The sequence below is a fragment of the Triturus cristatus genome, chromosome 3_2 (assembly GCF_964204655.1).
Source record: "Triturus cristatus chromosome 3_2, aTriCri1.1, whole genome shotgun sequence".
In the NCBI taxonomy this organism is placed as follows: domain Eukaryota; kingdom Metazoa; phylum Chordata; class Amphibia; order Caudata; family Salamandridae; genus Triturus; species Triturus cristatus.
Window position 1 is genome coordinate 590,726,568 of NC_140584.1, and position 27,292 is coordinate 590,753,859.

General features: G+C 42.2%; 1 protein-coding gene across 6 annotated transcripts in view; it reads left to right on the forward strand.

The window, feature by feature from the left end:
* The window catches only part of TMEM234 (transmembrane protein 234), a 107,533-nt gene that overhangs the window by 48,966 nt on the left and 31,275 nt on the right, over positions 1-27,292 (forward strand). For 5 of the 6 annotated variants that reach the window (XM_085648419.1, XM_085648418.1, XM_085648422.1 and 2 more), the window contains exon 3: positions 19,175-19,241. The exons of the other annotated variant lie outside the window; for it this stretch is intronic. In XM_085648419.1, the coding sequence (XP_085504545.1) occupies positions 19,175-19,241 (67 nt within the window). The remainder of the gene's footprint in view (positions 1-19,174; positions 19,242-27,292) is intronic. 6 annotated transcript variants of the gene reach the window in all.

Consider the following 27,292-nt stretch of genomic DNA (forward strand, 5'->3'; position numbering starts at 1 on the left):
GAACTCGGACAGAGTCAATTCTTACTGCATATGAAAAGCAGATACTGCCTTAGGGACAAAAGAAGTTCCCAAACTGAACACAAATATGTCAAAAACTCTCTCAGATTAGGACACCTCCAGGAAAGAGTGTTTAACTCCCTTGAGGAGGGAGTTAGGGAAATCAAAATCTTCTATACCCACGAAAAATGTAATCTGTTATCTTTGCCAGTGCCTGAAAGTGAGTTCTCCTGCCGGTTGGTATAGGACTTTGAGGTGTTATGACTAGTACCACTTTCCAGCACACAGCAGTTTCATTTTCCAACAAAACCAAACAAATGGTCTCTAGTTCCTTCTAATTTGAAGAAGATCTCTTTTCCTGCATGCCCATGGGCCCTGTAGCATTCTAGAGTTGCACCCCAGCCAAGACCATTTTCATCTGACATGATAATTGTGGGAGAATTGGTGTTGAATTTCCAGCCACCAAGAGAGCTACTCGTTGATGCCCTCAATACCTGGTATGGCTCTCTTCATGCCCTCCACTGCCTGACCCCTTGAAGCAGAATGTATCTCAACCTATCCATGAAAGGATGTAAGAGAATGTCCATCCGATATAGCAGGGCCAGCAGCGTAGCCATCACTTTGGTTAATAAACTCGTATCTGATTTGAAAATAAACAGGTGGGCACAAATTGGGAAATATTAATCTTCCACTACAAATCTTAGAACTTTCTAATAATTCTGATTCATCTGAATTTTGAGATATGCATCTAGCAGACTGAGAGTCTCCAGAAATTTGGTTGGGTGGACTAAGTATTTGGGTCTGAACCTCACACTTCAAGACAGATTGTTAAAAAAAAGTATTACCACACTTTATAGGCAGTTCTTTATGATACCCTTTGATTACTATCTCTAATAGAAATAGGATAAAAAGGATTTCTTCTCCTTGTTCTTCCTCTGGAACTGGGTCACTGTTTTCTTCTGAAGCAATGTAGTGATGCATTAAGAGAAAGTATGTGCCCTGTATATGTTTCTTGTAATCTCTTTAGGCATGCATCCCTGCTCTGGAGGCACAGTGACAAAATCTAAAGCTTAGTCTCAAATAATATCCAAGATCCAACGATCTGAAACATCAGTTTACCATGCGGTCAAAAAGTTGTGGATACCTCCGCTAACTGGATTTGCATACTCCACTGCAGCCGAGTAGTCAGAATTATTTTTGTGTGGTCTGTCTAGAAGATGGTTGGACTGTGTTGATTTTCTCCTCTGTATTGGGTTATAAAATTTAGAGGTAGTTCGTTAGAAGGATGCTAGCGCTAGAAGAATTGGTTATTAGCAATATGATCCAAGGGGTATTACCGTCATAAGAGTCTTAGTTGGAGGGATGCCTCTTCTTTCATGCCTTTTTCATCGATAATTTTCCTCTCCACTTGGTTTGCATCTGGCATTAATATACTCACCCTCAGCTCACAAGCCTTCTTTATCTGGGCCTAATAAACGTCCAGGGGGGGAGCTGTTGCTGAAACTTTTCATGAGTTGTATTTTTATAATCACCCTTTCCTGTGGGTCTCAGCGATTTAAGGGGGCTCTCTGAGCAGGGTGTTCCTGGTCTTTGTTCACTTGGACTTCAGCCTAACATGAACTTTGGTTAAAGTCTGATTTGCTCTGCTACCTGAAGTGACTTTTGCCATTGGTCTGTCCTTTATGTGATTTTCATGGACTTCAGAATCAGTGTACTACTCTGAGAACCTTGAGTGGGTAAAGACTTGAAATGTGTTCTTCTGGATGTATTGGATGAACAAGAAGATTGCTTACTCAACTCCACCCTCCATTGAAGGAACAAACTGTTGAATTTCCCTTATAAAGCTGAACATTTTTTTCTGTACATGAAGGCTTTTGCAATCATCTGCTTAAGCTGGTCACCATTAAGTTTAATGCCTAAAAAAGGGATCTACAGTAGGGTTGCCTTATCTGTAGTATCAACTTTCCAATATCACATCCACTCATCTTCTAGCGACTTGTTAAGCACCAAATTCCAAAGCAGACATTCTAAGATCATCATAGGCAATATCAGAAAAGAAATATGCCTGCTTTTCTATTTGACCCACAAGATCAGAACAGCCCTCCCCAACTTGCAAAGCTCCTGCCAGGAACTCAAAATCTTTGACCAGTGATTGTGCTGTATATGCTACATATGTTCTTGCCGTTAATGTCAGATTATTACCAGCATCTAGCCTGTCTTAAGGGAATGCTACAAAACGTTATCCACATCTTTAATGGTGTACATCTATTGCATGCAGCTGTGAATAGTTAAATGCTCCATATTACTCTTTTTGTGCAAAACAATTACCTTTATTTTATCATGTAAAGAGGGGGCTAAGCCACAAGGTTTGTCACATTGAGGGCAAATACCAAGAGCTATGTTTACTCCTGGTATCATCAAATCTTCTCTCAGATGATCCAAAATGGGTCAAGTTCTTCAAGACAAACATATTTGTCATGGTTGGAAGGACCTACTTCTGAAGAACTAGACTCTGAATCCTTTGCTTCCTCTAAAACATGATGATGTTCATGTTTCCATTTTGCTGTAGAAGTGCAAGAGCCTTCACTATTGTATGATTAGGCTTTCCTGTTTTCAGTTTCTATTTTTGGTAAATTCTGGTGGGGTTTTTTCATTTTTTTCAGTACCTTAAAAAACAGTGGTTATCAGTGGTTACACATTTTCGTGCCATTAAAAACAACAGAAACAGTGTTTTTCCGGTGTTTATGGAATTGTATTTTAATTTTAATTATTACTTGCCTTCTCCACTGATAGTGCATGTGTATAGATAGCGTGTGCACAGGGTATATGAGGTCCAAATATATTTTTACTGCACGAGAATGGACTACAAAGTCAATAGCATTCTTCATTATCTCTGAAGATTGTAAAGATGCTTTCAGCATACCATCTAGCAAATGACAAGGATCTCTTTCAGGGAAGCACTTCAGCTCAGGTATTGATTTTGACAGGCCAACATACAACTTTTTCATATACATAGCTGAATTACTGCAAATACAAACAATATCACTCCAACCTTTATTGAACTTGGTACAAAACTTTTTTCAGCAGCATTCCATGTGAGACTGCATTCCATGTTTACCAAACACCTAGTGTCATGTTTTCACCACTATCTCAGATGCTTGGTGACAACATTATTTTCACATATACCTGTTACTATATATTGCATTGAATGTTTAAAGCCTGGGTTGTTTGCCAATTCACTTACAATCAATACTGACTCACTAGAAAAGGGGACTGATGCATCAAAGGATTTCACCCATTCTCTCTGTGTGTGTAAATCTGATGATACTATTAGGAACTATTCTTATGAAACCAGCCAAATTACCTATCAGTGAAATCAAATGTAGCCAAAATATCAAATATGATTTTGATATTTCCTGATTCTCTACAGTTTATAAAATAACTAAATAAGACCTAAAACATGCATCTAAACACTGCATATTTCGACCAAAGACCACAAAACTGAAAAAAAGCAGAAAGAAAAAGAAACAATGTTTTAGTGACATCTCTAAACAACTAAACTCAAGCAGAGTAATGTTAGCCCAGTCTTTCTTGAGGCTACCTTGTATAACAAAGTTACATTGTATTGTCCCCTTCAGGAAGAAATAAAAATGATTCTTTCACTTATCTTTTCCTTTCTTTGAATGGCACTTAGTTTGTGGTTGCAAAGGTGTTTTTTCAGTGTTTATATAGTGTTGATGGCTATTTTCCTTTCGGTGGGGTTTTATCAGTTATTATAGGTTTAACCCTAAAACCAGATAGGCTATGTATGATCCACGTCCACTAAACATTACATCTAATAGAAAATCAGATTCCTCATAAAGATTATGCACTGGAGAAAATGCATGTCTGGATCGGCTTCTAATGGTTCTCCCCTCATACTCATCAGAATAGCTGATGAGAGACAGGTGTTGTCTTTCTGCAGCTCTTTAACCTTCTATTGACCTTATTATGACCAGGGACAACACTCAATTAAAGGTCTTAAAAAGTCTCATTCGATGAGAAGAGAGACTTCGTTACCCAATCACCATTCAGAAAACGTACTCCCAGTGTAACCAATACCCATTGGGAAATTCAATGCGTTTTATTATTTTTTCACCACCACTTCTCTTCCTCCTCCTCCCCCTCGGTGCATTGCTGTATTCCATGAGCATTCACTGTAGCTATTTATTTTTTCTTGATTATCCCCATTAAAACACTAGTCCAAGCTGTACAGACACTGAGGAAAAAATAATTAGCATATCGATTGGTGACCTAGACAAAATTGAAGCTCCAAGTCAGCCATAAAGTAACACTGAGCCCAGGATAATGGACTACCTGCATTGAAGACAGACAGAGAAACAGGATGTCTTCTGGGTAGCTGATACAGAAATACCTACGTTGGAGATGCTAAAGATGTTTCTAGGAAGAGGATTGGGTACAGGAGTGCCTGGTGGTGGAAGGTAGCTAACGTCCACTGTGTAAGGACTGGAAAAAGGAATGGGATGATGAAGTAATGTAATCTCAGGAAATGGTACTTAAGGAATTTCCTCAACATTTTAGAAAATGTTGTTCCATTAGGTATCTAATGTTGATCCTGCAGAAAGTGTAGATATCCTCCGCTTCTGAGACCCCCAAACAGCTTGCACCTGAAAAGACTTGTAGCAATTTTCATATAATTAAATGAAGCTCAAGGACTGGATTGCCATTTTTTTAATTGCTACAAACTATACTTTGTGCAGTAGGACAAGACTTACTCAACATACCACAGGATATTTCTGTTCCCAATCAAGCTGCCGGCCTCCATTGCCTAATCTTCCAGTGCAGGTTTATAAAATGGTCATTGAAACTTTCAATATTTGGAGCATCAGTTGCTGACGCAAATTGTGCAATTCCAACATAGTCTTATCCAGACCTAAATCTTTCAGCTTAAATTAGGTGCAGATATTTGAAAAGGCATTGTTTAGTTACCTGTTACTGTGAACTATCCGAAAAGCTGAGGAACTGATTTTTCCAATCTCAATTCCATCACACTATGTAATGAATGAGTCAAACATCAAGTTTTGAGGTAATGTCAAAGTTCAATTCCAATACAATGATATCATGTGATGAATGAGCCAGGACCACCCCTTGCAAATATCAAATATGAGGTAATGTGACCATAATAGGTCTTTGCAGTTTTGTTCATATAGCATCCACACTGGCAGATTTTCCATTAAGCCATGTTTCAGTGGCTAAACTGTAGCTGTATCTGTTTCTGTGGCATCAGATAGCAATTTGAGTAATTCAAAAATGTGCAAGTAAGTAAACCTTTCACTTTGAGTTATAGATTGTCTTCTACTATGATCTAGAAGCCTGCAGTGCCTCCCATCTTTCTCAGGGGACCACTTTATTTTTGCACTAATTTAGAAATACCATTTCTCAGACCCAAAACTTGATACTGCTCCATCATTATCTTCTTGGCCACTCCTTCAGCTGTTTCAAACGAATCCCTCTCGGGGCTTCAAAAAATCATAAAAATGTTACTAGACCTCCGGGTCTAGTAACTTGAATAATATACTCAACCTAATTGTTATGTACTTGACCCATGAACTGGTCTCAAATTGTGTGATCCTATGCAAATGTTTAGTTTTATGGGGCTGCCTTTTTCTTTATTACCTCATAAGGGCACCTTCAAATATGCAAGTTCACTATTTGTGCTGTACAAAACAATGTTTTATTTACTAGACTAAATGTGTGCTCCATGTATAACAAGAATCGAGCCCATATATAGGGTACACATGATCCCTGGCTTGCCTCTTAGTTCACTAATAGCATTGTCATCTGGGCAGGAGCAGTAATAATTCCCGGTTCATGTTTAAAAACTCACATTTCATAAATATATTACTAAACCATGATTTGGTAGTGCAGTCATTTACAGATAGCATATTTTCCATTGAAATGGCCACAAAACCTTCCCACTAACTTGTATGTTTCCTGATAATAGCGCATAAACAATGTTTGAAAATTGGGTTTCAGCAAAAATATTTAAAATTTGCCCTTCACCAAGTAAAGTGTTCTAAATTTGTTTTGATCCTATAAACATGTTTTTTTCATCCCAGAATTACAAAAATGTGTTTCCATAACTAATGAAATATATTTGCAATGTTAGAACAGTTCACTTCGCTATTTCAGTGTTTTGTTAGAAAAAAGCCTGTCATCTTACATCCTTTCATTTCACAAGCTTTGCACAGTTCACTTTACAAACTCCTCTAACTTCAGTCACAGAAAGAATAATAAACGCAGGACGACAAACTGATTTTTGACCTCTGTCTCTGAAAGCTGAGCAAATGTTATGTTATATTATGTTATGTTAATATAACTTCTAAAGCGCGACTGTTACCCTAAGGCAGAGGTCTTCAAACTTTTGTAGGTTGAGCCCCCCCCAACTTAATTTTTTTAAATGTCGGGCCCCCCCTCCACCTGACAGAAATTTCTGGAATCTTGTACACTACATAATTGACTGCCACCCGCATATCCCGGGCCATATCCGGCAAATAATGTTCAACGCAATGGGAGTTTAGTGAACTGTAGATTTGTGAGTGGGTGTGGTTAATGACAGGCTTATTACACAGCTCAAAACAAACAAAATGTTCCAAGATAAAATGTGTGCAAATTGTTTTTACTAGGATGCTTTGTTTTACACATGACTGATTGATAATAACACCACCAACATTAATGTGACGGGTGTGCCTGTTTTTCACCACAGAGACGGTCAATCTGTGGATGGATTTTTGCTACTGCCAACGGTGAGTGTAAAAATTCAGGACAAAGGGTCAAAATTCAGGACACAAATTCAGGACAGAAGGTCAAAATTCAGGACAAAACTTCAGGACAATAGGTACGTTTTACAGACACATCAGAGGAGGTCACGCCATAGTATATAAGTAAGCCCAGCCAAATCCAAACATATTCAACCATTTGCAAACCTATCCATCACGTATCCTTCCATCTATCATTTCACTCAACCATTCCTTCATCCATCCTTTCACTCATCCATCATCCATCCATCCACCCTTTCACCCTATCCATCTGTACACTCATCCATTCACTCTTCTACCCATCCATTCACTCATCCATCCAGCCATTTACCCTTTCACCCATCCAGCCATCCTTTCACTTACTCATCCATCCACCCAGTCACTCATCCTTCCACCCATCCACCCTTTCAGTCATCCATCCATCCTCCCTTTCCCTCTCCATCGACCCTTTCACTTAGCCATCCTTCCTTCCATCCATCCATCCACCCACCCATCCATCTACTCATCCACTCATTAATCCATCCATTGACCCTATCACTCATCCATCCTTTGTCTCATCCATCTATCCTTTCACTCATCTATTCATCCTTTTGTCCATCTACCCTCCCTTTCACTCACTCATCCATCCTTACATCCACCCTTTCACTCATCCTTCCATCCATTCACCCTTGCACTTATCAATTCATCAATCCATCCAACATTTCACTCATCCATCCACCCACTCACTCATCATCCACCTTTTCACTCATCCATCATTTCACTCATCCATCCTTTCACTCATCCATCCTTTCACTCATCCATCACCCTTTTACCAATCCATCCACCCTTTTACCCATCCAGCTACCCTTCCACCCATACATTCAGCTATTTACCTTTTCTCTAATCCATCCTTCCACTCACTCATCAATCCATCCATCCTCTCTCATTCTCCATCTATTCAATCTTTCATTCATCCATTCACCCTTTCACTAATTCATCCAGCCATCCACCCATCCCTTCACTTACTCACTCGCCCACCTTTTCATATTAATTTTGAGCTGAGCCTTTTTGAGAAGAGGCCCATCAAGAACTTCACCCTCGCTGCAGGAGCCATTCCAGGACTTGGACAGGACCCACCAGGGTGGGCGCAGGGGTGGGCATGCAGTTTTCAAGTATTCCAGGGAGGGGGAGGGCTCCTCACCCCCTCCTGGACAAGACAACGAGAAGACAGGCTCTCTTTCCAAAATGTTAGTTTTGCCATCCCCCACTGTGATGTACAGTACTTAAAGGAGATACTCCAAGATAACTGATTTAACTGATTGTCCTCCATACTTTGTTTAATCAGTGTGGGTGCGATTGTGCCATTTCTTTATTTTATTCCAATTATAGACTGCGTGTTTGCAGAACCGAGGTTTGCTTAAAATTTAGTGACAGTAATTAAGCTCTGTGAAGAGAACCACGTGCTGCCTCGGGGTAATCAGGGCCGGTTCTAGGATGTTTGGGGGGCTGGGCAGAAAGGGAATGTGTGAGGCCCCTCTAAATTGCAGAGACGCATTCAGGGCTGTTTGCATCTGAATAGATGCACCTGCGCCTGAAGCTGCAGCCCCTCCCTCTCAGTCACCTTCAAGCACCTCTTAACAGCTCATCAAGGGCTGAAGGTGTGAGGGTTGCCATCCCGCTGTTTTCAAAACCTCCGTTACGGCTGAATATCAGCCATCAGATTTTCGTGTGGAGTGCGTGCCCCCCCTGGAATGGTGGCGCGCCCCCCCTGGGGGGGCGCGCCCCACAGATTGAAGAACACTGCCCTAAGGTGTCCTGGTGCTGAGCACTTGCCTAAATGGTTACTGTTGAGTGAGTGGCTATAACGTAAATAACCAGGTTTTCAGCCCTTTCCTGAAGGGGAGGAGGTTGGTTGCATTTCTGAGGTAGAATGGCAGATTGTTCCAAGCCTTTGCGGCACATGTAATGAAACTCCTGCCACCGTAGCTAGCTTTTTTTACTAAGGAAACAGTCACTTGTTTTGCTATCATAGAGCGCAAGATTCTACTAGGAACATACCATTGAAGCCGTTGTCTTAAATAGTCAGGGCCTTCTCCCTTGAGAGCCTTGTAAATCGTACAAAGGGCTTTAAATTGCGCCCGATGTTTAACTGGGAGCCAATGAAGGAGTCTTAGTTCCTTCTTGACCGAGACAAACCTAGGTGTACCCGTCAACAGCCTGGCTGCTGCATTTTGCACGATTTGGAGTCTGTTTATATGTCTCTTTTGGATGTTAAAGTAGAGACTGTTACAGTAATCCAGATGTGATTTAATGAGTGCTGTGACCGCAGTCCTAAGGCTTTCTTCCGGAAGGAGGAACTTAATTTTCCTCAGGATTCTGAGGAGAAAGAAACATGTAGAGACAACTCCACTTATCTGACCCCGAAAGTGAGACTGTTATCCACAACGACCCCCAAATTCTTCACTTTCGTAGTAGGTTCCGAGAAAATTCCCAATTCTTCTGGCTACCAATCAGGCGACCAGAGGTTCAAATTATTACCAAAACACCTCTGTTTTTCCAGAGTTAAGTTTCAGGCAGTTCGAGGACATCCACCCCGAGATGGCTTTCATGCAGTCGTGACATCTTGATCCTGTTTCAGCTTCTTGGCCACACTGGAGAGACGGCACTATTTCGTGTCATGGCATAATATGTCAATTGGAACCCGAATGATCTTATCAGGGCCACCAGTGGGAACACATACACATTAAAAAATGTAGGAGTAAAAGGGGACCCCTGAGGTACCCTACAAGGATGGGAGAAAGGCTTGGACCTGTCTTTGTCCAAATCTACCGTTTGAGATCTGTCCGTAAGAAAGGATTTCAAGAGGTTCTAGGCCGTGCCTTGTATCCCACCTTCTGATAAACGGTCCTTCAAGACCATATGATGAACCGTATCGAAGGCGGCTTAGAGATCCAACATGATCGGTATTGCAGCGCCTCCCAGGTCCAAAGCCTCTCTTACCTCCTCTGTGGATTTGATCAAGGCCAGCTCTGTGCTGTGTTCAGCTCTAAAGCCATATTGTGTTGGATCCAGTATATTGTTTATCTGAAGGAATAGGCTGAGTTGCGTATTCAAGGCCTTCTCAATCATTTTTGCCGGTAGAGGGAGGTGCGAAATGGGTCCATAACTAGTCAGATCCCTAGGATCGAGGTTTTGACAAGAAAACAAGATTTGTGAGCAATAAAGGTGCCTTTAAATCTTTTTTAAAAACTCATTTTATTAAAGACAGGACAACAGTAAAAAGCGGTTACAAGTTGCAGCGTGATAAACATCTCACGTCTCATCTCACATTGACGTAGTCATGGCAACAATACAATCAATACATTAAAATTGGTAGAAAGTCACAATCAGCCCCCTCTCACCCACCACCCACCTCCCTCAGTCAGAGTCTGTAACAGACGCGGTCAGAGGCAGAGTACAGATGTTCCCCCTGTACTTGTTCCAGGCTCCCAATACTCGCTCCCACTTTTTGGGGCATCCACGGCATACATACGTCGCCTTTTCTGCCACCAGGGCCCCATTCATGATGCCTTTAAATAATGTTGTCTTGTCACATTTGCTGGCTTTCAGAGACCGAGGTCAAAAGTCAGTTTGTCTTCCTTCATTTACTTTTTGTTCTGTTACTGAGGTTAGAGGATTTTCAGCTCACCAGAAAGGGCGAGTAGTCCCTAAAAATAGCTGGTCCTGATTAAATCATGCTCAACAGTGCCAGTGGGCGAGTGGATTTTTTGAGTCCTGCCTCTCCTACCCATTTAGTACCCCTAACTTCTCTCATACCCACTGTAAGGGATCACCTTCTGCTTAAGATGCAACCGGGCAGCCTCTGAGAGCGCTGTACATGGTAGCCCCCACCTACTGTGACGCAAACAGTTTGAAACCTAATATGTCAAAACTGCACGTAAATAGAGTACAGTTGCCCCTACTACTTATCTTATGAAGCCCCATGCCAATTATACCTTCTGTCGCTCTGATTGGAACAATTTTGCTGCTCAGGATATTTTCCCACTTTATTCTGTTTCTTAGCAGTTCATTTCTGAATGGTTAATCAGTTGCCACTGCCATAAAAGCTAATTTCCATTCAATTGTGATTGAGCCGCTGTTGTGATTGAGAGTAGCGGTCCCATCTTAGAAAGATTAGGTCAGATTGTTTACTGTGGCATGCTGGAAAATGTGAGCAAAATTGCCTAAAAAAAATCAACAAAACTTTTATTTGTGTGTGTGCCTTTTCTGTGTTTGCCTTCTGTGGCTCGCAGTTTCATGTTAACCAACGTGGCCCAAAATTCTTCCTTATGGGCAACAATCAGATTGTATACAACAGAGTTCGTCCCCAGTGGGGCTTGAGTGGAGCAGCCCATCCATAAACACTGAGATCTTAGATGGAGTACAGACATGTTCTGATATGCCATGCTGTGTTGTCTTATATTATGATGGTTGTTCAGTACCTAATATAGCTGCAATGCAACCTCAAAATGTTTGGAAGAGGAGAAAGAATGAGCCATCAGGAGAGCCAGATTGGAGATGGAAAATTGTGAATACCAGGAGCAGCACCACAACACTCGTTCCACACTGGTTAGTTGAGCAAAAATGGTTAGCTGTCCTTGGGCATCTAAGTGGCAATGGCAGCAATGTGAGAGGAAACAAGTTATGCGAGGGAGTAAAACGTGTGTGTGCGAGAAGCACAGGTACGACGAGTGCATTTGTTTGCATTTGTTTGTCTGGTGAAGAAATCTGGGCCAGTCAGGCTTCTAAAAATTAAAGGTAGGTTGTTAGAGGGATACTATGGCTAGAAGAATTAGTTATCACCAAAATGATCCATCGGGTATTCCCATCATAAGAGTCTCATTTGGAAGGCTGCCTTCTTCTTTCATATCTTTTTCATCGACAATGTTACCCTCGATTAGGTTAGCATCTGGCATTAGTAGACTCACCCTCAGACCACGAGCCTTCATTTATCTAGGTCTTATAGAGGTCCAGAAGGGGGGAGCATGTGATTAAACTTTTCGTAATTTATTTGAATTTTTTACTTTTGTAGTCACACTTCCCTCTGGGTCTCAGCCATTAAGGGGGCTCTCAGAGTAGCAATAGCATCATTATGTCCCTGATCTTGGTTCACTTGAACTTCAGTCTAACGTGAACCTTGGTTAGAGTCTGATTTGCTCTGCTACCTGGTAATGATTTTTGGCATTTGGCTATCATTCAGGTGGTGGTCATGGATCAGAATCAATGTACTATTCTGAGGTCTTCAGCAACCCACTGAGGTACCATTACAGGTTGTTTTGGCTTCCAGTTTAGCATCTATTTTAGTCTTTACTTAGACAGCTTCCTAAATGTAGTGTTTTGCTTTGCCAGTTTGGGTCCTTGGCTCAATCCTGTTGTTCTAGATATGAAAATATTGCTATTCACATCAATAGCGGCAGCAGTTTCATTATTGAGCCCTGCATATCCTCTATGAATGACTGGACATGCGGCTAGTTTATATGTCTAACAGGAGGCTGATGTTTAGTATGCCGCTGCTTGCTCAGGATAGTCAGGGGGGTCTTGTTACTTGTTCCGGCTGCAGTTATCTTTCCTTTGACAGGGTGTTCTAACTTGGCCTTCATTCAGCATAGCTTACCCTAGTGCAAGTAACCAACATCACACAGGAAAAGGCACCACTGTCTTCTGTCACCCAAGGATTTGCATTGGGTTTCCCTAGGTTGAGACAAATAATCTACTTACTTGGACGGAATGCTGCAAGCTATTCGCATCGTAATGATGCTCGAAGGCAAGTTGAGAAGCAGAGTCATGTACCGCATTCCCTATAGGCCACAGAGGAGATCTGGCCCACCTCAGTAACATCTTCCCAGCATAGACTTACCAGGAATGGGGCCATCTCAAGGGTGGCCTTTGCTTTTTCTGCATTGTCCTGTTAACCGTCTCCAGTCCTCGCTGGAAATGATTGCTCGCTCTTATCGACTTGTAATTCACCAACAACACACCATCAGTCTTGCATGATAAGTAAATATTTACCTAGTGATGAAATTGAATATTATCAGACAATCAACATGGGAGAAACAAGCAAGGGTGTAAGAAGCTGGTCAGGGTAGTCAAGGGCTCCAGTGGTTAGGCTTACGTAGCCTCCAAATTCCTCATTGAGACCTCCCCACCCACTTTAATATTTGTTATCAGCTACTGTGACATCACGTTATTTTCAGTGACAGCCATGAGAGTGGGGCTGATGTCCTTGAATGGGTTGGTCTCAGGTAAAGTAGTGGCTTTGGGGGAGCTGGGGCACAGTTTTACAATTTCTCACAGTGTTTTGTCAAGTGCCTGGACATTTCCTCAGCCAGGAACATGTGTGAAGCAGCTGCATGAACTTGGGTAAATTTTATGACTTTACATATTATGTGGTAAGGTCTTGGGGATTTGCCTGAATCCAAGTAAAGTATTATGGCTTTGTCTGAATTAGGCTAATGTTCTGGAGCTTTGCTTGAGTCAATCTAACGTCTTGAGGCTTAATGTTGGGGCATCACCTGGTAGACAGCTACCTAGTGAGGGAGGGGGAGGGAGAGGGGTTTAGAATTGAATTGCCATTCATTTAATGCAGGTTTACGATAGCAACTGTTAGTTTGTTGTCATATTCTTGAAAAGCACGTACGGTACACACAAACAGAAGGCCCGTTATGGCTCACAAGGTAGATACACGCACAGTGCTAACATTACCCCACTGCATGGAATGTCCGCTGTTTGAATAGCCCTAAGAAATGCAGACTGGTTCTTCAGTACATGAGACAGCACGCGACAGACATAGTTTATCTTCAAGAAACACATTTATCTCCTTCATCACCGTCCAAATTCGCGTCCACTTGTGGTACCCACCGATACTTCTCCAACTACAGTACATATGCTCGAGGGGTAGATCTATTGATTAATCGAAGAGTGCCGTTTACACACTTAGACACGCTATCTGACCCGGGCGGATGCTATATAATAGTATCAGGAGCACTTGCAGGCCAAAAAATTGCACTGGTTAATGTTTACGCTCTGAACACGGACTACTTTGCCTTTTATGAATAGTTACAGACACACATAGACAGACTAGTGACATATGACATAGTGTTAGGAGGAGATTTAAACATTCTTTTGGATCCCCATTTAGACAGTACAGCGAGAGCCCCGGCGAATAAACCTCGCTCCCACAAGGTTTTGAAAGATATATGACAGGATCATGACTTGGTAGATACATGGAAATATCTTAATCCTTTAGATAAAGAATACACCCATTACGCATAACAACATAACACATGGACAAGACTTGACTATTGGCTGATCACTAAGCCAACTGTAGCGTGGGTCAACAATGTTAGGCTTTTCCCGCGTACTCGATCTGATCACTCCCCAGTGTCTCTTTCCTTACAATTTCCCGCAGAAGGGGGTTTTGAAAGGCAATGGAGATTTCCCTCCATGGCGTTGAAAGACCCAGTATTCCAAGAAGATCTGCGCGCAACAATAGTGGATTATTTCGCTAATTTCGCTGGGTCAGTCACAACGCAGGCAATGCTCTGGGAGGCCTTCAAGGCAGTCATGAGGGGGGTCTGCATATCCACGCACACCGTAGTATTGAACGACCTTAGGAGGCGGCTTGCTCGACCCGAACATGACCTTCACTTGTTAGATTGGAAAAACATGACAGGGAATGACCAAGATAGCGCAAAATACATGCTCCGCAGAACGGAGCTTTTGGCAGAATACACAGATGAGGCGGCCCGGGAAGTGCTATATCTAGGAAAGTATGCCACAGCTCGCAGGCACGGGGAAGGGGAACTGCCTGGCAGTACCTTGGCGAGGCTACTCAAACCCCGTTACACTCAGAATTACATTACTAAGTTACGCGATGAAGATGGGCAGATCATAGCGGGGAATACCGCTATCGGACACATGCTTCTGGAGTACCATACAGACCTTTATACTACTAAGTCAGAAGCCCGCGCGGCCGGGATTAGGGAGTACTTGGACAAGATTTCCATGGTATGGCTTCCTGATACACACAGGAAGTTTCTGAGCGAACCTTACTTGGTCGAAGAAATAGAGCTGGCCATTGAAGCAATGGACAGTTCTAAAGCTCCAGTGCTAGACGGGTTCCCTGGTATTTTTTACAAGATTTACAAAATGCTTCAAGTCCCACACCTTTTCGAAGTCTATGCTGAAGCATTAGCCATCGGCACTCATCCACCTTCGTTCAGTGAGGCAGTTTTAGTGTTGCTCCCTAAGCCTGGTAAAGATCCTGAAGAGACTGGATTGTATCATCCATTATCGCTTCTGGATTTTGACTACAAAATCCTTGCCAAAATGATGGCGACCAGATTATCGTTTTTAATGGAACAGATTATAGCGCCCGCCCAATCCGGGTTCGTACGGCACAGATCCACTGCGCTTAATCTCAGGACTTTTTTTTCAGTAGTTAATAGAATAAATCCCTCCAAGCCTGCAATCGCTGCCTTTTTGGACGCGGAAAAGCCGTTTGATTCTGTGGAATGGCCCTTCCTGCATGCAGTGCTTGCCAAGATGGGCATCCCAAAGAACTTCACGGATTTGATGAAACTGCTCTATGCGGACCCATCAGCCCGCATTCGATTCAATAGTACAATAACAAAACCATTCCGAGTATCTAGAGGTACCCGACAGGGCTGTCCTCTGTCCTCCTTACTTTTTATAATTGCAATGGACCCCCTAATAAGAAACTTTCAGAAGGGCCATCTCCACAGAGGTCTCCAATTCAAACATGGCCCTGTACTAGAGACATTATATGCAGACGATGTGGCACTATATGTTCGGAAGCCTGAAGACAATCTGCAACCGTTATTAATGGAAATAGAGCATTTTGGAACATTGTCCGGCCTTAAAATCAACTGGGGTAAATCAGAACTGTTCCCCTTGACAGATATAAGAAATCGCAAATGCAGGGAATTTCCGGTGCAGTGGTGAGCAGCGTAAACCAAATATTTGGGGATTTATTTACATAGAGACCGGGAGCAGGTATTATGCTTAAACTATGGCCCAGCACTGAGCCGCTTACACACCAAAGTAGAACAGTGGGTTAAGTTGCCATTGTCTGTAGCGGACGGATAGCCATTATAAAAATGGTGGTACTACCTCGCTTTCTCTACTTATTCAATAACATTCCCATCCCACTGACCAATCTATTCTTTTCGCAGCTCCGTACGCATCTCATAAAGTTGGTATGGGGTGTGCGACAGCCTAAGGTTAATTGGGACACTTTAACACTTCTGTATGAGAGAGGGGATTTGGCGTTCCAGACATGCAGCTCTATTTTTTAGTGGCACAGAGTGGATATGCATATCATTGGTTTCACCCTGATGCACGCATACCCCACACCAAACCAGAGAGGGAGTTAGCAGACCCTACACCACTAAATGCAATACTCCCGATTGGGATCCCACGATACCCACACGATATCCAACCACTATCCACTATGTGCTGGGCATGGAAAAAACTACTCACAAAAACAGGAGGGTCAACCCTATTCTCTCCGGTACTACCGTTAGCAGCGAACCCCTGGCTCCTCCCCACGGTAGAATCTGTGACCAAGCGCACCCTATCTCGACTGGGTTTAGAAACTATCGGAGATCTATTTCCTGGAGGTCATGCAATTTCCCGTACCGGAGACACACGATTCGCGTCAGCCACATTTATGGATCACTTCGTGCTGTCCTGTTTACAGAGCGCACTCAGAGGCTTGATATCAACTTATCCAATAGAACCGTCGGAGTTCAGTCCACTCACATTAGTAATCACAGATACCAGCGGAGAACACATAACGTCTAGATTATACAAAGCCAACCTAACGCTAATGCCTCAGCGCGGCGATAAGGTCAGGGAAGCTTAGGCAGTTGATATAGCTCAACCACTCACAGATGACATCTGGGAAGCGTGTTGCAAACAGATTAAACTAGTTTCATGCAACCACAGACATAAACTATTGCAATTTAAGATGCTTAGGAGGGCCTATGCCACTCCCTAACAAATGGTCAGGATACAGAGCTCTACCTTTACTCGCTTCCCTAAATGTAATTTGCATGCAGCAACATTCCTGTACATGACCTGGTCCTATAGTATAATAAGCGCTTATTGGAAAGAAATATACGTACTAGTGCAACAGATGTTGGGGATACAATTAGCAGCTTCCCCTTTAATAGTATTGGTGCGCTATGTAGATCAGTTAAACAAAGGCACACGTAGATTCATAGCCATTGCTATGATGTTGGTGAAGCGAGAAATTGTACTTCGCTGGGGCACCAGGCGAAGAGTTGGCTTAAGAGCATGACATATTGTGACACCATGAGCGAATTATACGCAGAATTACAACCACCCACATCGCTACCCAAGGATATTTCGCAACCCCTTAGGGAGTATCTTCAAGTACAAGGGACACCGGATACGCCACCTAGTCGAGGAAGACAGGGAATTAACCAGAACACACAGTCCGAAATTGCAAACACGCTTTGGGGACTATGAATTACACGGTGCTGTCAACGGGGTTATGAGACTGGGAAAGTGGGAATCATGAAACACATTTCAAATACCAGCTAACTATAACAGATAAGGGAATGTTTCAGCTTATAAGTGCCTGTTTTTCTGTTCATGTTTCTCTTTGAACTGGCGTGCAATGTACCTGCATGTCTAAGCATTATGGCTTTATGTACGTTGTTAATTAAAAATGGTAAATAAAGTTACAAAAAAAAAGTCTTGAGTCTTTGCTGGTGTTAGGGTAAAGTCTTGAGACTTTGCCTGTGTCCTGCTAATTCTTGAGGCTTTGCATGCACCTGGGGAAAGCCTTGAGGCTATGCCTGCACAAGGATAAACTGATGGGTGTCTGCCTGCGTCAAGGCAAGCTCTCAGAGCTTTGCCCGAGTTAGCAGAGGACTCTTGGGGCTTTACATGAGTTGGGGAAAAGTCTTTGGGCTTTGCATGAATCAGGTTAAAATCCTTTGGCTTTGCCTGTGACAGGGTAAAGTCTCATGGTGGATTGTGAGCTAAAGTTGGGCATTGAAGGAGAGCCTATGCTGTAGAGCAGGGGTCTCCAACCTTTTCTGTAGTGAGAGCTACTTCTGCTCAAAGAAAGTCTTCCTGAGCTACTACCCAATTTTATAACTGTAAAACAGTGATTGCACTATGACCACCCTAAGCAGGATTATCAGTAGTTATCACCCAAGTACTCCAGCTGTGGTTACCATCAGTAATGCCAGGAAAACGTTTCATCAATATAAAATGCCTCCACCTGACTTATGAAGTATCATTCAAATCTTGACATGCCCTATGGCACAAAGGACATAAGTACAACAGTAGGTCTCCCCAACTTAAGTTGAATTATCATTCATCGGTTTAGTTTCTGAAAATGTCCACTTTTCTATCAAATACTACTTTCCACTTTGGGCAAACAAACTCAATTTTCCAGAAGAAAAGCCAGAAACCATGCATCAGTCATGACCATTAATATTCCAGGAATAGGTAAATGTAGGCCAGTCATGCTCCTAGTATGTAAATTATGGCTGCCAGTACACCACAACTTGACCAAAAATACCCAAAATAGTAAAGGATGACCATTATTATGCCATTTGCACTATTATGCCCGGAACTGACACAATTATATCAGGGATAACACCCTTATAATGGGGGCTAGCGTACACATTTGCTGGGGCTTGACACCAGGCGTAGCTTTCAGGAAACAATAGTGTTTATTATGAACGCACATAAATGCTTGATGAGTCTCTTAATTTTCTCTGGTCTGGATCATGCCCTGTTCTCCTTAGGTCTTGAGCTGATCATGCACCCAACTGTCACATTTTCACTCTGACTCCTGCAGTCCCACACTTTGGTGGGTCGGCACTGATTACTGCGCATGCTACTGCTGCCTACTTCTTTCATGGTCCACTGTTCACACACATGTTGTGATTGATAAAGCAGGGACTAGAACATGGTCAATCTCCTTGTGGCTTAGTTATATTGAGATTGGATACAGCGTGTCAAGTGGCAGGCCCTATACGCCGATACAGTGTGTGTTTGAGTGTAAGTATGAGTTACTGCCATAGGTTTTAGTGACTGTCACTCTAAGGGTCTTGAGATGAGCAGTGCTGCCTTCTTTAATAGGCACCTACTCTCTGAATTTTATACTGGGCTTGACTTCACCTCTGAGAGCTACTTTGAAGGTACTGGCGAGCTACCAGTAGCTCCCGAGCTACTCGTTGGAGACCCCTGCTGTAGAGCATCTTTTAGATGGGTTGAAATAACCAGACCTTTGTTTCTTTCCTAGACATTTTAACCTCCTTCTGTTTTTCTTACAGTGTTTGATACCATTCCTGTTGAATCAGTGTGGGTCTCTGCTTTATTACTTTACACTTGCATCCTCAGGTAAGTCAAACTTATTACAGCCTCCAGGATTTCTTCAGTTGATAATATGTTGACAGTATCTCATTTCAGTAGAAATATGCACAATGGCATTGCTTTCCATCCTAGGAGGGAGTAGGAATCAGTATGAACATTTTTGGACAACATTCCAAGGTGAGGTACAGGCCATAGGTATAAGCAAAACATAATAGATCTATCAAAGGAGTCCCTACACTGGCAGGTTGGTCTGTCTCATATCTAGCTTATTGTAATTAGGCTGTAGATGCCCTCACTTGGTCTTCCCGTTCAACTATTTAAAGGTAGAATTAGAAATATGACTATCCACCGTTATCCTGGTTTCTCGTGGACAAATATTTTGATATGTTGTTAGGAAAGAGATTAGATCTGATCTGACTCTCTTTAATTGTCAATCCAAGGTGCAATATTCCTTGAGCGTATCTTAATAGTCCCCCAGGGGAGGTCCATTCTATTTGATGTTTAATGAGTATAGGATATAAAATCAATCTCTTGGCTTCTAGGAAATGTGTTGGCTTTACTTGAAGGTTGTCAACTTCATTAGGTGGAAGAGTGTCAGCATTTAAAAAAATCTTGATAGGCTCAGATCTGGTTATCTGGGGGGTGTCTTTATATCCCCACAGTTATTCGCTTGCTTTAATATGTGTGAGTATTTTCTTGTGGTAACAGGTTGTATTATTACTCTCCAGTTTGCCAACTAAAGTTTCCTGGACTAAATTTTGGAAGGCCAGATATTAGTAGTTCAGCTGGTGCAAGTAATTACATTGCCCTCGCCTTGATCAAAAATAAACTCAATTCTTGTTTTTTAAAGTTATTTGGCAAAGTTCATCAAATGAGTGTAAAAATGTTGAGATGTTTTCTGCCTGTTTAATATATCATGATGACCTTCTGAACGATACGTAGGACGCAAGTCAATTGTGCTGTGGTTTTTTAGGACTCGCCTGACCCAGCGCATGCGCTGGTCTGGCGAGACATTTTGTGAGGGCTCCAAAAAGTGCTACCAGGCCAGCCTAGAGCTACAGTGCATGTGCGCGGGCGCGCGCGTCGCGCTTTGCCGCGATTACTTTCACTTTCGCGGCCGCACGGCCGCTTTGATGTTTGATCGTGATCGCGCTTTGATGTTCTCTGTGAGGCTTCAATAGATTGCAGCAGTTAAAACAAGCATTGGCATAGCCAATAGGTCTCGCTATTGGGACCTTATAAGTGTTTAGTTATGCAACTGTTGCATGGCTAAACACTTATAAGGTCCCAAAGGCGAGACCTATTGGCTATGCCAATGCTTGTTTCATTTGCCCAGTAAAAACTAGCTATCACATGATAATTCTCAGTTGAACTTTATTTGAATTTGATATAAGGTGGATAATGTTCAAGCCATTAATGCTGGTTACTTTGAGCTCCTCATTGTTTTTAGTTGTATCCATGGTGTGTAGCATTTCCCTCTCTGCTGTCTAATCCTGTGATTATTCAGTGCTAAGTAATGCTATGTCTCTTTAAGTGTTTCTATGATAGCAGAGATTCCTTCAACAGTTCATTAAAATAATTCATTTTTATTTTTTCTAATGTCACTTTGTAGTTGCTTCACCGCCATTTTGCAGGGGATTGTTAAACAGGGTAGCACTGGTACCCTTTCCTACTGGAACCAAGTCTGCCCAAAATGGCAGATCGCTGCAGTGTCTGTATTGTACTGTGCAAAGTGTAACTAGAATGCCATTGAATAAGACACAGCTGTTTGTGAACGTGTATCCGAGGAACACTTTGATGACCGAAATGGCAAAATGAGCATGTGGTTTAGGTGGGTCTTGGTTCTACATGAGGGAGAGACAGTCGTGTCCTGCTGTGCATGGCGTGTATCTTACTGCTAAAGTGACCCTTAGGGGACCTGTAGGGCATTGCAGTGCTGGCCCGATGAGGAGCTCCTACTCGATGATGAAGCATGACATCCGTAGGGGTGTGTGAGGGCAACAAAAGACATTCCTGGTAAGTGTATTTAATGTCCTATCTAGAACCTAGATATCTCTTTTGTGTCTTTTTCCCTCAGGAACAGTTACCCTGTATTTGATTTGATGTATCTTACTGATCCAAGTAGTTTATTTCTACGTGTGTTTGCGGACACGTAAACTGCGGCAAGAGCGTCTGGCCAAAAACATTTTACCTAGAACAATCAACAAGACATGAATGTCTGTGACTTTTATAGTTTTCTCTGTGGCCTTCCATCACTCGGATAAGTTTGAGTAAGCAATGTGCATCCCTATAATAACCTTAGCAGCTGGTGAGGGTTACCACCGACACCCCAGTGAAGCTGAGCAAACCCAAAATCTAGAGCTGGTGAGTGGTAAAATCCCTCAATCCATAGATTTATGCACTTGGTTGCTGGAATCAGTGGTGTTACGAAACTTGAGGGGACCCCCCGCAAAGTACAATGAGTGTCCCCCCAGATCCAGTCAGGAGCTCTTAGGCCAGGGGCTCCCACCCGTGCACAGTGCCTGAGAGGAGGCTCTACCGGAGCTTGGGCCTGCACCGCAGTAGCTGTGCCGGCTAATGTTAAGCCCACTTGCTGATATGTGTGGTGAGTTGACACAGGAAAGGGGCTGCAACTGACACCAGGAAGCAGGGGAGGCGGTGGCGGCTTTGCTGAACCGACTGAGGGTTGGGTGCCAGAGGGAAACTGGCCTGGTTATGGTTTGTGGCACTGTAGGATTGCGTTTGAGCTGGGGACACTTGTATGGTGCAGTGAAGTAAGCTCCTACATGTTGGTATGTTTGTTTGGCCCACCCACAATACTAACTTTATCTCAATCAAGAACTGAAAAGAAGGAGGATAAAGAGGTGAGTGCAACGTCACAGCCCAGCTGCTGTAGAAAGGCAACAAAATTGCGAGGAAGATGTGTTATGGTGTGTTTATTATATTTACTGAACGGAGCTGTATTTGGCATTATGGGCCACAAGATCATAATCTGAAGGCTTGACAGCATGGTTGCACTCAGTGGTCCTGAACCAGTTTCGATTGCAACATGCCTTGAATACTGATGGTAAAAAGTGAAATGGCGCTCCCAGGACCTTCTTGGGTGCCAGCATCTCTTATGGTGTTGCTTTGTCCCTCATCCAGTTTCACAGTCTAGGTACTGCCACTAAGGACATATACAACACACTTTAAAAAGCTAAATCCAGCATAATACCTCCTAAATACTGATAAAGCTGGAGGTCTCCTCTAATCAGCCAGCTCTTAAACTGACTGAAAACATCTCAATGGACAGGCTGGATAGCCACTGCTGAAGGTAAGAAAAAAAAACGAAATTAAGGTAATTTCTTTCTCACTCAAAGGGGAGAATTCCTTACGCTGCCCTCCTTTCCTCGGACAGGACAAATGATCAAATGTAAAACATTAGAATTCAAAGAAGATGATCCCTTGTAACAGAATAGTTTGGAAACTGAAAACTGAGACTGGGTATCGATGCATGTGCCAGCTCAGAGAAAAAACAAGAACAAATACAGGCTATGAGGCCAAAGAGGTCTGATACAAAATGTTTCTGTTTTTTAAAATGCTGACTGGTCCAAAAAAGCAACTATATACTACATTTTCTACGCCCAGACCACAAAGACAGACGCGTACGCAGGCAACAGAAGAATTCCTGAATATGAGAAACTGTAAGATGAGATCATTACACCATGTGTACGATGTGCCAATTATTATAGATGTTATGACCATGCAGTCAGCTACAGCTTGCAGTGCCCCATGTATGCCTTATTTAGTTACTTATGATGCGGATTGAACATAATGCTCAAACAGGTTTTGCTTTCATCATAATCTCATTAACGATCTTTTTTTGTCTGTTTACCACCTGTTTCTGAAAAAGAAGAATGCTCATCAGAGTGACACATTTAAATTCTCAGTTCATTTTGAGACCTTCTCAACCATATTTTTTCTAGTCGTTGTTAAGCATTCTTGTCTGATTCATATTTTTTTCTTTTTACTTGCACCACTGACAGCGTCCAAACTCTAACTGAATGTCCTGTACTGCGGTTGAAGAATTGACCCAAAAGAGAGAATGTAAGATCTTCCCCTCTGCTTTTTGGAGGAAGGACTAATCTCTCATAGGTACATGTTCTATCCCATATGACAATGTTGGGAGAATCTTTGATGTATAGACCATTGTAGGAAATTTTCATCTTTTGCATGGTGTACCCACAGGTTTTTGCCTTAACTGTTTTTGCAGATCTCTGTGCCCGTTGCTCCTACTAACCAGTTTAAGTGCTTGTGCTCCTCCTTTTTAGATGATGAAATGTGCATACTCCTAATTGATATATTTAGTTTAACTATAAGTCCCTAGGGTATGCTACATAGTGTTGCCAGGGTCTGTACATTAAATGTCACTCATGGATTGCTACACCCGTTGTGTCTGGCAGGCTTCAATCACAGTGGGAGAAGAGCTGCCCCCCAGAGCTGGTTTAGAAGGGCCACGTTAAAGGAGTTGCTCATTTACATGGCCACACCTGTAGGGCGAGTACACAGGCTCTGCATAGTGAAAGGTAGGTTTTAGCATCTTGGATTTAGGAATAGAGGAGCACAGTGGGATTGTTTGCTGTAGGGAACACAGGAAGAGAACACTAATGAACCTGTCGAAGATCAGAAGAGGACTGAATCTGCTGTCTGTGACCTGAGACAAACCTAGAAGACTGAACTTAATCTCCTTTCTGTACCCAGGACAAAGAAATGGGCTTCAAGGGTCATACGTCTGACCTCCTGATCAAGCTACAGGGATACACCAAGCTATAAGAGGCCTTTCCTGCAACTGCCAAGCTGCCAATTCCATTGGGATCTGCCCTGGACCCTGCTGGTGGCTTCTGCTGGAGTGACTTTTGACCCTCGAGTGCTGTTCCTGATGTTCCTGAACCCTGGGCTGTATCAAAGTGCACTCCTAACATCATGAAAAACCTGAGCCTCAAAAACATTTTGGTTCCAAAGATCTCTGGGGGCCTGTGACCACTGCTTTCAAGGAAAGACAGAAGTTCTGGTACTCTCTATTTCAAGGGTTCTATTTATAAATGTATTGAAGGAGAGCTGAAAAGTGCAGGTACTCTCCCTTTTAAATTAAAGAAGTTCAGGTACTCAGTACTAGGCAGTATCTCCTCATTTAAAGCATTGCCAGGTACAAACCTGCCAAGCCGATCTGTTGCAGGTGCGTGCGTTGCCGCTGGGCTGAACATTCAGGTTTTCTGCGCTTTGAGCTTTTTCGCAGCAGCAAATCCAATTCAGCGGGCCCCATGGAGAAGGTGTCCGGCCTCATGAGCTCTTTTCAGCTACAGCCTGTAGCCTCGTCCCACAGGATGAATCCGAGCTTCAAAAAAGCGAGTAGGTCCTGACGTAGAAATCTTCACTGGGCTCTATCACGATCTCCCTCAAATCACGCTTAGGTCCCGGTCTACCGTGACAAGTTGACCATGGTTGGCTTATAGCACTTTTTTGTGCTATTTTTATTCTTAAACTTTAAAAATTCATATCTCTGGCTGCCCTTATTGGATTTTTGCTGATTTGGTGTCATTTTATGTATTACAAAACTCTTATCTTTCTAAATTTGTCTTTGATTTTTATTGTGTTGTGTTTTGGCTTTTTTACTTTTTAGGTGCTGTATAAATATTTTTGCCTCTAAAGTTTGCCTGTCTAATGTGTGCCATAGCTACCATGGTATTGAGCTCAGTTTAATTTAGTGACTTTAGTGATTCAGCTAACAAGGTCACCATCCACCCCCTATAACTAATACCCCCATTTTCTTACAACCTTCTTTAAATATTTGATTTGCTTGCTACCAATTGCAATAAAAGAATTCTTCAATGCCCTTTTGGCACAATTGCCTTCGATGTCAGTTGGGCTTTGTGGGGTTTCTGGCTAAGGTTAAGCAAGAACATTGTACAGAGACTGGAATATCGTTTATTCATTCCAATTTAACATTACCCAGGGCAAATTGAAGGGCTTTTTTTCCTAGAATTAAACATCACTATTATGGTTTTCTGTACATTTATCTTGAGAAAATGCTTAACAGTGAAGGGATGTAATGTAGATTGTGTTACAAACCAACTGGTGCGAGGTTAAATCAAATTAGATCATCAGCGTTTAAAAGGGTGTGACTGCTAAAAGTTCCTAATTGTGGGGGGGATAATTTACATGAGAAAAATTATTTGGTAAATCATACAGATATAATGAAACAAGCTGTAGGGCCAAGATACAGACCCATTTTGACCATTTTGTGTAATCACCCTGGCAAATGTCACTGCATAAGACCACTCTATACCTGGCGGAAAGATGGAGAGCTAGTAATAGTCTCAGCTCAGTGGAAGGCATTCCAAGATTGGGCAGTTTTTTCTAGAATAATAATCGCTCTACATGATCGAAGGACGTGGCAAAGTCTATAGGTGCTGTATTTGCACACTGTTTTGTTGGCCATATATATTTATCAAGTATAGATTGAAGGTCTGCTATATTATCAGTTGCTGAGCAACTGGATTTAAATCCAGATTGTTCATAATGTTTTCTTCATTCACCCAATCTTGTATTTTTTTCCCAATACGTCTTACAAAGATCTTCCCCAAGACATCTGTCTATAATTGTGCTGCTCCCTTCTAGAGCCTTTTTTATGGAAATGGAGGATTATACTTCCAGAACAGGATTTAAGGATTTTTCCGCTTTATAACAGTGTTTGAAAACTGGAGCCAGAACTGTACCCCACAATGAGCTATTGGATTTTAAAACTACTATTGGAATCTGATCTGGGCCCATTTCTCTGGAATAACTTGCTTTCTGGGTAAACTTGGTAATCTGTTTGGTAGTGGGTGAAGGGTGTTTATTTTCAGTGTAAGTGATACATATATTCCGTGACCATTCTTTCTCTGGGCTCCGCTGATCATTGACTTAGTAAAGTTGTGATATATTGTCCAAACCATCTTGCTGTGGTATGGCTATTTCAGAGTTGTTTATTATCATGGAGCATGTCACAATAATTTGCAAAAGAGGCTAAGATTGTTTTACACACACTTCTCTTTCTAGATCATGCCAAAGCAGATTGGCTTCTTTGTGTTTCATTTTGAGTTTGTTTGCTTCTAGACTTTTTAAGTATTTTATCTTGACTGCTCTGTTGCAAAATTGAGTCTGCATTCTTTAGGTATAATATAATCCTTATAGTTTCTGGGAAAGATCTTCTTTGTTCTCACACTAAATTCTGCTTGGATGTTTGATGATGCCATAACGTATAGACAATTATCAAAAGCAGCAATGATTCTATCCACATTGGATTCTAGTTGAATCTTCTGCTAAATTTCATAATTTCAGTTTACACCCAAATCCATTTCCAAGTACTAATCTCTTTTGTGATAATTGCCAATTTATTGGTAAGAACGGAGTGGGCACTCATGGTACTAAGTATATCGAACCCATCAGACAGGCTCTAAAGCAAGCCATGATTACAAATAATGCAGGGTTTGAAAAATCATAAAAATGTTACTAGACTTGCACGTCTTGTAACTTGAAAAGTCTACTCGACCTAACTGTAATGTATTTGACCTGTGAACTGATCTCAATGCGGTTGTCACACAGTTCACTTTACCAAATCCTCTAACTTCACTCACAGAAAGAAAAGTAAATGTAGGAAGACAAACTGACTTTTGACCTTTGTCTCTGAAAGCCGAGCATATGTGACAAGATAACATAATTCTTTTTTAACCCCTTCGCTGCTAGGCCTTTTCCCCTCCTGTGCTAAGCCTTTTTTGGGCTATTTGGGGTAGTGCGCGCTTAGGCCCCTGTAACTTTTTGACCACATTAGGTATCCACGCCAAATTTGCGTCCTTTTCTTCCAACATCATGGGGATTCTAAAGGTACCCAGGGTTTGTGGATTCTCCTAGAGGGTTCCCAGGAATTAGTCAAAATACAACAAAATTTTGTTTTTTTTGTGAAAAATGGGAAAAACGGGCTGCAAATGAAAGCTTCTGGGTTTTTCTCTGCAAATGCTATCAAAAAAGGGTTTGTGGGGCTGAAATCACCATTTCTCCAG